This window comes from Haliaeetus leucocephalus, unplaced genomic scaffold (assembly GCF_000737465.1).
Source record: "Haliaeetus leucocephalus isolate CR32 unplaced genomic scaffold, Haliaeetus_leucocephalus-4.0 Scaffold555, whole genome shotgun sequence".
Classification (NCBI taxonomy): Eukaryota; Metazoa; Chordata; class Aves; order Accipitriformes; family Accipitridae; genus Haliaeetus; species Haliaeetus leucocephalus.
Window position 1 is genome coordinate 18,480,530 of NW_010972991.1, and position 12,310 is coordinate 18,492,839.

General features: G+C 33.9%; 1 protein-coding gene across 10 annotated transcripts in view; it reads right to left on the reverse strand.

Annotated features, from left to right (window-relative positions):
- VPS13B (vacuolar protein sorting 13 homolog B (yeast)) overlaps positions 1–12,310 on the reverse strand; it is a 484,692-nt gene that overhangs the window by 425,577 nt on the left and 46,805 nt on the right. For 9 of the 10 annotated variants that reach the window (XM_010577052.1, XM_010577051.1, XM_010577055.1 and 6 more), the window contains 3 exons: positions 11,362–11,485; positions 5,836–6,003; positions 4,499–4,680 (listed from right to left, as the gene is read on the reverse strand). In XM_010577052.1, coding sequence (XP_010575354.1) covers positions 4,499–4,680; positions 5,836–6,003; positions 11,362–11,485 — 474 coding nt within the window. The remainder of the gene's footprint in view (positions 1–4,498; positions 4,681–5,835; positions 6,004–11,361; positions 11,486–12,310) is intronic. The other variant, XM_010577053.1, reaches the window with a different exon arrangement.

The window sequence follows — 12,310 nt, forward strand, 5'->3', positions numbered from 1 at the left end:
CCATACAACTCCATATTAATTTTGTATGTGCATTCTAATTTCCCAAAACAAAAGCTGCAATACAACACAAGGCAAAGGGCTGCAAACAACTGTCAAAAACATACACTCTTTGGGTTGCTACACAAGAGATCTTCAGGTTGAAAAGTTAAATGTCATGTATTTTGCATGTATATAATTTTTTTTTTTTTTTTTTTTACAATTGTCGCTTAAGAAATTTCTAAAACAGAAGTGCATCTGATTAAACTTTTATTTTCATTAGAGTTTCATAAAAATCTCTGCATGCTAAAGAAAACCTAGATACACTGGGTTTAATATACAAGGTCCTTCATTTTGATTCTTTCCCACTCCCAATATTTTTGCAAGTGGACAAGTTAATGAGGCGGGGCGGGGGAAGGATTCATTCCAAGTGAAGTGCAGAAAAACAGCTTCTCTGGATATTCCAAGTTCAAACAGGAAATAAAGCAGTTTTCTCTAAATGAAAGCAAGCTTTGCAAGGACTGTAATTACTAGGATGAAAATTTATCCTTATTTAAATATTTTAGCTATTTTATTCAATACTTCAGAATATTTTTATTACTATGTGATCAAGCTATAGAGACAAAACCAAACTTGGTAAGAAAGCTACCTTTCTTTAAAATAAGAGCTGCATAAAATAAAATTATCATAATAAAATTACTGCCTGTAACATTAGACATATTTCTAGCTCCAGGTCAAATTTCTAAATGTTGTTGCTGAAAATAATGGAAATGCAAAGTAACTACACATCAGCATTGGCCTTAATGCAATCCAATTCAAGAAACATGAAAACTGATTTTGTAAACAGTACTGCACATCCATGGGCAGGTAGAAATACAGTAGTAAAATAAGTATTTGTACAGAAATTTGCTAATATACTAATAAGACTTCACTAATTAATTTATATGAGCAAATTAATAACACCAAAACTTTAGTCATACAGAACGAGTGACCACATAGTATCAGCCATTTATATAGACTAGGGGAAACATTTTAGGTATCAGAATTCTGCTATTATTTAAAATTCTCTGAAAGAAAACAATGTAAAATCCTAAGATATATTTTGGAAATTAAAAATTAATCCTTCAATATCAATTTTTCAAGTCCAGTTGATTAAAGTTGTCAATAATAAATCTTTTCTGTGCAGGTGAACAACAGGAAGGATAAGGAGCAAACAACTGTCTTAAGATTTGGAAGAAAAAAATATTATTTTGCCAGAAGCCTTTTAAAACATCACATAAGGGGTATATGTCATAGTGGAGGACAGGAACACTAGGTAGCACTGTAGGCAATGAACATAATTATATAGTGGCTTAATTGAAATTATGTTACATTCCTGGCCTTCTTGTATGGCACTACCCTCCCATCATGATCCTGCTCTTACATGGCCAGTGGAATTCATCTGCCCCTCAGTAAGTTGACTTATCTTACTAAAACTGGAGGAAAACTATTTATTTCTTCTTGTCCAATTAGCTTTCTGTCAACATAGTGAGTTGACTTAGATGACTGACAGGTCAGACAAATGTCAGTGCTGCTGCAAATAGGGGGAGGCAGGACTGACATCTCCAGTGCAAATCAGCTCACCTGTGTCACGGTTGTCTCATCCCATTATGATTTCAACAAGAAAAGCAACAAAAAGCTTTCTAATAATTTTACACGTGTTTTGCCACCTCCCCCCACATATACTATTTTCAGTCTAAAACTGTAAATACGAGCTTAGTGTTCCCAATTTAAAAGCATACAAGTACATATCCAAGTACTTAAGAACTGTCCTCCTTTGAGAAGTCTCAACTTAAATTAAATTCATTAAGACTAGCTGGGCCAAAACTTTGCAATAGACATAGTAGTCAAAATTATATGGGTTATAAAAATACTCTAGTCCCTACAAAGAAATCAAAAAGAGCATATGCTATTACAAACATGGAAGTCTTGGAAAATTTCACTCAAGACTGAAAAACAGATGTACTTTACCAAGTGAACAACACAGAGTATGGAAGTTTTCATTAAAAAGATCTTCACAGATTTGGAGAGAAAGATTGACTGCTGCTGGCTTTTGTCTTCAGTAGGGAAACAAACCACCAGAACACAAGCTGCTGGCATTCAGTTATCTACCCTTCAGACACACTGAAGCTACCATGATTTCATTTGCAGTGGAGACTTTTAAAAAGCTTTAAGTGTCCTTGATTTAACTCCGTTAATGCAGTAGTTACATTTACTGATAACAGCTCCTTTTACTTCAATTGTAAGAAAACACAGCTATTCCCATTCAATAGTTAAATATTTTAAGGAGAGTATTTTTTAAAAACTATATCCTGATGATCCACAGCACACAATCTCCATGCATACAACAAGACAGAAAGTTATCAAATGTAAAATTTGTAAGGGTCAACAGATCTGTAGATCTAATTGTTATATAATGGTATGGTAGTGAATACTAGAAAAGATTAAGATTAGAAAAATCATTACCTTTGTACCATTATTCTTTGGATCATAATAAACAATTTTTAATTCACTTAAATATTAATCTAGCATCATATAACTAAATGCTTTAATTGAGCACATTTCTGAATACCTTCATAAACAGTATTTTATGTTTAAAGCTTGAAGAAAAAAGAAGAAGAAAAAGAAACATTAAAAAAGAAAAGAGAGAAAGACTATGTACAACATAATAAAAAAAAAAATCAGAGTACATAGGGGAAAAAAAAAGTTAAGACACCTTTGAACAAACTGAAATGTGCCTTAAAAAAGGGCAGGAGCAATAAATGACCACCACCAAAGATAACCAGAAAAGTCTAATACAAGTTTAATTAAATTACTACCACCTCAGTGCATTCCAGTATGTTTTTTATTTTAGTCCAGTATCCACTAAAAATTGTAAGTAATAATATAGTAATAGCCATCATCATTTTTACAACAGTAGTATCATTTTAAACTACATGGAAGACTGTCAGCATTTCCATTAAAGTGTGCTGTCAGAGACTTGTAATTTGGCCATAAACTTTTGCTCTGCTATTGTCATATAGGACTTCAGCTAGGTACAGATTACTTCTCCAAAATTTACAGAACTATTCAGCTAATTTAAAAAACCAGGCTCTTCAACATTAAGATTTACTGTCTATATGCAGTAATCATACACAGAACTAGTAAATTCTAGACATTCAGATGATGATTCCTTATTATCACTGGAGTTCATATAGATTCCAAAGTTATAAGGCACATGGTTAAACATCCTAATATCATTAATTATATAACTTCTTGTTTATAAAACTCAAAATAAGCAAACTTCCAAAATTGTTACCATTTACTCTGAACAAAAAAAAAGAAAATTTCTTTCTAGTATGCAGAATCAGCCTTTGTATATTTAATTATTAAATTAAGATCTGCACATGAAAAAGTGAAATTTCTGCAAACATACATACTACCAGATTTTCATGTGCAAGTATGCAGCATTCTGTGACAATCTTTATCTGGATAAATACTCACATGGCCATTACCATATCCACAAATCTCCAAATTTGCCCAAAGTAATCAAAGGCATACAGCTGTACAGCACATACAAGAAATAGTGGCATTTCACAAATTGGACATGATTACTAATTAACTCCCAACCTTAAGTTCACAACAGCTTAGGACTTCCTGAATCATGTCAGGAGTTAAACAAAACAGAGAGTGACACTTCTAAATCACATTGTAGAGAAATGCCCATCAAAATTTATCTCAAAATTGACTGTTTTGCAATGCATACAGCTGAAGATTTTTTTTTTTATTAAAACTTGGGAAAAACCTGGTATAAAGTCTGTGTCTGGATTTAAAACAGTTCTCAAGTAATTAAATGGGCACCACTGGTATTCACTGAGAGAGGGAGGGGAAGACAAACCTTACATGTATTACTACTCAGAGCAGTAAAAAAAAAAAAAGTGTGAAACATAGTTTAGTCTCTCCACCAACTCAGCTTTTTGCTTCTGCACTGCAAAATGTAAACATGCCACTTAGTGTCAGATGTCCAGGAGTAATATTGCATCCCTGCTCGCTAGGAGCTCAGCTTGGCTTGCTAATCCATTTCACATGGTTCACTACATAGTGTTAACACACTGAAGTTTCTTGTTATTTATAAGAGCTTGATCTACATTTGAAGCAACAACATAAGTAAAAAATCCTTTCCATCTTATTGTAGGCACCTTAAAGCGTACAGTATTTTTTTTTCTTTAACAGATTATCTGCAGACATTTTTTTTTCTCCTTGCAATCTTTGTTTTCTTTTTCAAAACTTCAGGAAAAATAGAAAAGAGAGCATTACTTCCTTACATGCTGTTACAGTACATAGACTAATTGCATCATATGAACAAAACACAATCAAAAAAATCCCTTTAGCAAAAAACAGCATTAACTTTTAATTTTACTTTATATTTCAAAGCATGTTTTGAAAAACCTCAAAACTTCACAAGTAAGTAGCAAAAAAAAAAAAAATTCTTTTGGATACCTACTTTAATAATAGATGGCATTTTGGAGTTGAGGTTATCATAAGTAAAATGCAGACGAGTCCTGAAGGAACATTTGTATAGCAGGGGTTCCTGGTAAAATTCAATTTTGCCACTAGCATTTCTTTTATCAAGGCATACTGTGCAGTCAGAAAAGTTGATCATCTTTCTCAGGACCAGATCAGTGGCTTTTAAAAAAAATATGTAGGTTAAAAAAATATATTGCAAAAGAAAAATAAAGTTATGCATACATGTTCTTATCTAGAAGAAAATAATACAAGATAGTTGTATGGTCATTACTTAAATCATCAGCAAAGTACTTGCTTATGTGACTAAAGAGAGTAAGTTAACATGTCACAGACTTTTTCAGCTGAATACTTAAAAAGTGAGGACAAATTAGTTACACCCAATACAAACTTTCATCCCTTCACTGTACTTAGATCTGTTTATAAAGTAAGAGTACTGCTTCATGTGCAAGCATAAGACCAATAAATATTATTCTCATTATTCTCCCAGAAAGAATCTTGCACATTTTCCCCAAAAATTTTCTTTTGAATCTTCCAAAGCAAACAAGAGCTATGATAGTGATCTTAGCATGACACATATTTTGTAATTTAGTCATATTAGCTTGTAATAGTTTTAGCCAGAACAAAGAAATGGGTCCAGTGGTCACAAAACCACTCTACCAGAGATCTTCTGTGTGATCTTAAAATACTCTTACTGTGACCAAATTCCACCTCTACCAAATGTCAGTTAAGAACATCTAGACTTACAGGTGAATGCTGGTAATTCAAAGACTCAGACATTCAGACACTGAAGACCAAGATAAAAATCAAAAAGGTGGGGTTTTTTTTCCTGAAAACGTGAAGTGAAATGAACCATGTCTTGCAATTGGTATGCCGTGCTTACTACAGTGCAGCACACTTTACTACCTCTCTAGCCAGCCTGTTTAAAGAGTTTAAGATCATCACAAACAATTGCAACAGAATGCCTTAAGATGCTACTGCTCATTCACAGAAATAGAAACAGATTGCCTAAGCACTCACTGCCAGCAGCAAGCACAAAATGAAATGCAATCACAAAAGAATACCAAGTATGAGCCAATAGGACTACAAAACATGTTGTATAATTATCTGTGATTCTTAATGCATACTTGTATGATCAATCTATATTATTATAATTAGCTCTTCAAAATGAAGGACAAAGGATAACCTGATAAAAAATTAAAACAGGCAGAAAGTATCTTCTGACATAAGGAGCCATTTTTATTAGACTTGCAAATTTCTATATGAATTTAAGAGTGCCTCCGCTGTGATGCCTAAAACCAAAAAGTACCTACTCACCAGAGATGTCCATAAATGCTCGGTCCCAAAACTCATCCACTGTATAGCATTCTGCAGAAGTGATATTGACTGAGAGAACAATATCATCCTCCACATACTTTAATATGAGATTGTTGATCACAATGTTGACATTGTTTACAACACGCCTAATCAAACTCTGAACATAACCTATAAAATAAAACAAATTCTTAGGAGTTATAAGGAAGACGATGCCAAATTCATTTATTACTAAAGTAATTATTTCCAACTTGTATTCTTTTTTTTTTAAATCAAAAATTAAAACAAACCAAGTATCATTGTCCTTTATTTATCCAAAAATCACAGTACTTCAAACTCTTTAACATTCAATGCAGTTAAGTCAATCAGCATCCTGGAAATGCAATAAGCTATAGGAGAAAAAAAAAAAGTAAATACTAGGAATATAATATAGCATAAGTGATTAATTTTTGGTGGCAAGAATCAACTTTCAAACTAATTAAGAAAACTGAAGACTCTGGATTATTGTAGAGAAAGAATTTTAATGACAGTCACTTTTTTATTTGACAGATATTTAGAAATAGGTTTGGAAAAGTGAACACCAGTTGCTAGGTTACTTTTCAAGTATGCATAAATTATGCCTATTTGCCCCCTCACCTAGTTTTTTTAAAAGTTAACTAAACATTAATATGCCCATTACTTTTTTTCATTCTAAAAGCTAATATATCCACATCATGATCAGTAAGACCCCTGCGAGGTATAACAAAATAAATTTCTGTCAACAACCCAAATAGTAAGCACCTGCACTGAAGCCTGTTGGGAAGAAATCCATTTAAATTTTTTCAGACATAATGCGATTGGAAAAATGATCTTGTCTGTGAATTCCCAAGTAAGTGGTAAACACTCATATTTTACCAATAGGGTAAAGAAATTAAATACTACTCATATTCACATATTTTAGGTATACTGAATGTAACTATGGAGCTAACTCATTTGTGCTGGAAAAAACCCAAGCCTTAAAATTTCTATATTTTAAAATTTATAACATTACTTACGTTCTATCTAAAAAGACATTTAATACATGCTATAGAGGTCTAGTTTGGTAACTACACTTAAAAAAAAAAAAAACAGTTAATGATACAGGTTTAAATCCACAGGCTTCAAGAGTAGTTTTCTGAAACTTGCATATCAACAATTTTAATTCAAATAAAACTTAAAATGAACATCAAAACGTTGTGAGATCAGTAGGAGCAGACTCAGGTTGCTACTTCCATTGTACTCTACTTTCTCTAGCTATTCATCGTTTTCACACTCAAATATTACTTTTCACCTTAGAGTAGCTGGAACGTTTTACCATTACTTAAGTGATTTTCTTGAGTTCCACAACTGCAAATTTACACAGTTGACGTAGAAGTTTTTCCTTTTTCATAATTCAAAGCCTCCAACCACCTCTTTTATTAAACGCAAAACATGCTTTCAGCTACCATTAGCAGAATATTTTTATTCTGATCAGATATATTTCTATGTTTTAAAAGTATTTCAATATTAAAATCTTAACTGTAAAACACATCACATTTCTTATCATAACTCAGCTTCTTCATTTTATACTACTCTTGAGCACACGTCACACTTTGAGCAAAGCTAGTTCCAGCAGGACAGAAACAGCATTTTAACATCTCCTGCCATCTTAATAGGATTGTAACTGTATTAAAACAAAATCTGGAAAATGCTTGACCATTGTCTATAGAAACAGGAAATCCAGAAATGCAATTAAAGTCAAAATTTTTATAGCTTTATACTGTCAGATTTCTAACATAATCTGAATTTACCTTTTTTGCATATCAATCTAAAAACACTACTGAAAAATAACATGGAATAACTTGTTTTTAACAACGTTCTCCCTGACGTCTTAAAATAGCAACATATTTTTAGGTTATATGAATTCAAAAAAACAGATGTATTATTTCAATAATTAAGGGGCATAAGAGACCGATATTCATCACTAGAGTGGTGTAAACTGACCTGTATATAAATAGAAGCCGACACAAAGCATTCAGTTGCTTTTCTAAAGTTCAGCATAGAAATATTTTGCAGACTATGTAACTAGCAACTATGAAATCATAACCAGTAATTTAATTATGACTTTAAAGCAAGCTACTAATTTCATTGAAGAATGAAGCTGTCCCTCCACAGGTCCAAAGTTTTTTTAAATATTTTGCTTTCAAGGGTGTTTCAAAGTCAATCTAATTCACATTTTCCTGTTGTGAATGATAAAAACATTACAAATCCAGCATCATAGCAGAAAAAAAAAAAGTGAGTTCTGCTGATAGTTTCCAGCAGTATTCAGGAAAAGAGCAACAACGTTTTGATCTGTATGTCTTTTTGCCTGAATGCATAAAAAGGAGCAGAATTATATCTTCCAAATGAAAGAGGGGTCACAGATTTGATAAAAAAAAAATTTTGTTTCACACTTCTGTGAAGACATTTCCAAACTAGTGGTGCAGTACATTGTTAAAAGTACCATACAGGTACCAACTTTCTAATTAAGTTTAGCTCCAAATGTACTAGAATCAGATTCTCATGAGTGAGCATCAGTCTTTTAAGAAAGTGAATTTAAATTGTAATTCTTCCTAATCAAAACAAAGTAATAAAACCATCAGCAAGGTCATGTATAATACAGTTTATAAAAAAGGGGGGGTTGTTTTAAATACAAGTGGGAGAAAACAGTTGGAAGTTGCTTCTTATTCTTGTAATTTTTAAATATAACACTACGACCATCCTTGCCACTAAAATTCAGGTGTTCTATGATGAAGTGACTAAAAATATTAGAAAATCTGTAGGGGTAAATTCTCTCCTGAGCTGCAACACAAATTCCACACGTATGCTTTTTCCCAGTTCTCTAGAACCCAGCAGGCTACACTGTGCAGCAAGAGCTGAGAATGCAGTTCCAGATCCAAGCCTCCAATATACTCTAGCACTATAGTCCACAGAGTGGTCTATTGATTCAACAGAATTGATATCACCTGACTGGTCACATCTAAACATCTTCAGCTTAGCAGTGCTCTATTGTTACCAAAGCTACATTTTTAGCTAAGCTCTGCATAGCTCCCTCTGTGAGAACACAGCAGAGTTAAAGGACAAATAAATATTTCAACAGATGTCCTGGTTTCGGCTGGGATAGTTAATTTCTTTCCCAGTAGCTGGTATAGTGCTGTGTTTTGGATTTAGAATGAGAATAATGTTGATAACACACTGATGTTTCAGTTGTTGCTAAGCAGTGTTTACACTAAGTCAAGGACTTTTCAGCTTCTCATACTGCCCTACCAGAGAAGGCTGGGGGTGCACAAGAAGCTGGGAGGAGGCACAGCCAGGAGAGCTAACCCAAACTGGCCAAAGGGATATTCCATACCGTATGACGTCATACTCAGTATATTAACTAGGGGAAGTGTTGGCCAGGGGCCGTTGCTCTGGAACTGGCTGGGCATTGGTCAATGGATGGTGAGCAACTGTATTGTGCATCACTTGTTTTGTGTATTCTAATTCTTTTATCATTATTATTATTTTCCCTTCCTTTTCTGTCCTATTAAACTACCTTTATCTAAACCCAAGAATTTTACTTCCCCACCCCACCAATTCTGTCCCCCATCCCACTGGATGGGAGGAGGGGAGTGAGCAAGAGGCTGTGTGGTGTTTAGCTGCCTGCCATAATAACAAATTACAACAGTCGTATGATACCTATATCTTCCAGAGACTAAAACAAACCTAAGTATATGACTCAAAATCTTACTGAAATCCAGGATGTGCAAATTAACGCTTAGCAAAGACATATCCTACACCGCAGAGAATAAAATCTTCCTACAAGGAGGCCTCTACTCCTCATGGAGGCTGTTTACAACATAGGAGGTCTATCAAACAGTGTTATTTATGCATCAAAAACCAAAACCAATTGTATTTAGAGAACTTTGCCACATGGAAAGTAACTTACAGTCCATTCAACAAGGTAAGATTTCACTAATGCTCTCTGAATTAGACTTCACTACCAACATACTCCATGCAGTTGAAGAAGGAATGTGATGACAACAAAGGAGGTGATAGTGCCCTACAGTTTCACAGAAGCACAGAGTACATTTACAGAACCTATCAAATAGTAACATAAGAAGACAACAGATATGATAATTTGCTATGGTACTGCAAATACAATATGTGTAATTCATACAAGCATACTAATCATTAAGAACCACAACATATTCATTAAAAACGACACGCAAACCAATTTTCAATGGGCATGTTCCATCTGGATATGTGCAAACGCATCTGTTGGAATGTTCTAACTTCATCAGATGTCAACATTACAGTAAGCAGACCTCCAGCCTTTCACTAAGACTACAACTTTCTGGGACATCCACAGATAAGACTGACAGAAACAAACTTGAGGAACCAAAATCCTAAAACTCACTGAAAGCAATATCATCATTCAATTCTTTGGCAAGCCTTTGACTCCTGTTGTTCACAGGTGAGACACAAAGAACCAAACGCCAAGGAACTGCCAGGGCTGAAGCGCTGTCCGTGGTAGAAAACACTGGATACCAAAAGTCCTGCAATTCTGACCCACTACAGTTTATTGGATCTCAGAGCTTTAAGAGAGCCTCCAGATCTGACTCCTCAAGTACCCATTCCAAAGTAAGATGATACTCTGTAGTACATAATATTCCACACACTAAATTTTAATGCTCCCTTTTGATTCAAGGCAAGTATAAACTTCCTGTTAACAAAAGAGAAAAAAACCCTAACACAAAACTATTATGTCTTTAACCCATCTAAAATTATATGGCCCAAGAAGGCAAATTGCAATTCATTCCAGTACTCTCCAATTTCATTTTTCTGCACAAAACAACACATCATATTTGAAATTTCTGCACAAACTCAGAGGCAAGAGTAATCATATGTATAGTTCCATAGGCATTTTTATACCATATAAATATCTCCAACTAAGCTAAATCCCATGTCAGGGAAAAAAAAAAAAAAGAAAAAAAAAAAAGAAAAAAGTTGTGAACATCTCTACCAGTACATACAGGACTCAACAAGAAACATCTCAGAATTATTATTCTCATAAAAGAGAAGACTTTACCTTTAAAACTATTATAAGAATCTGAAAACATACAAGAAAATAACTTACTGTGAACCACTGAGCAGTCAGTGAGCAGTAGAAAACAGTGATCCAAAACAGAAGAAAAACAGAGCAGCAGAGGATAAAATCTAACACACTACCTTTACCCCTACAGCACGTTTCTCACACTAATCTATCTCGTGCTATAAATAAGTTTTCTAAATGTAAGGATTCAACAAAATGGAAGAAAAAGATATAAGGATTAACTATGTTTTATTGTAATTTGGTTCTATTTTATAATATTCAAGTATTTCACTCGCCTTTATGTGATTTGTAGGTGGACAGAGATATAATAGTCTAACTTGGACACTGTGGCCACCTGAATGAAATTCAGGTATTTTCTATCCCTCAAATACAATCCAGCTTCTGAAATTATGGATTACCTGGAGGTAAATCAGGGTCAGGAGAAGCAGATTGCTGAACTCGTCGTGGTTTTACTGCTGATTTCATGCTTTCCGTGGCACTGCGGTTTGTTGAACTGGAACCACAACTTTCGTGGTCTTCTTGCTAAAGGAAAAGCAAGCAACTGAGTCAACCAAACAGAAAGAAAATAAGCATGAGGAGAACGACTTGGTAAAGATTTGGTAAATTAAACTTCTGTTACAATTTTTCCATCAATTCAATCCTGTACATGCACCTAACTACAGAAATTATTACAAAGCTAGCTGTACAACATAAAAAATTATTTGTAATTAATACTTTCACTAACTTCTGTTTAAAAAAAACCTCAGCCATTTAATTATTTATTTCAGTTGAACACATTTCATCTAGCTGCATTTCTGCTGAAACATTCCTTCAAACAGAAACATAGCCCTGCAGACTACCAAAACAAATATGAGAAACTACCGAATTTTATGAGCTTACATGCCTACTCATGAAACCACCTCAAATGGTTCCAAGATGTCAGTCATGTCTTTCCTAATACAGCTAACTGAAGCTGATTCACAAAGCAAAATATTTTTGCAGGCTTCTAAAACATGGCCCCAGAAAAGATAAATGAACTGAGGGCACCTGCTCATCTTGAGCTTCTATACATCTTATTCACCTTCAGAAATTCAGAAGCAGGAAACATGGCTCAAAAGTAGAGAATGTAATATAAGCCTTACAAGATCAAATTCGCAGACACAAGAAAATCTTAATTAGCTGAATTTTGGGTTTTAAATACTCCACTAGTATTCCCATTACATTCCAGAATGACAGTTTAACTACAAGACTCAAGTGCAAGAAAGCCAAGAAAAGTAATGCAAATACTCTTTTGAGTGTATTAGAAGAGCCGGTTAGAGAAAAGCAAATTCTTACAACTTTTGACACAAGCCAAATTATCTCTTCGAT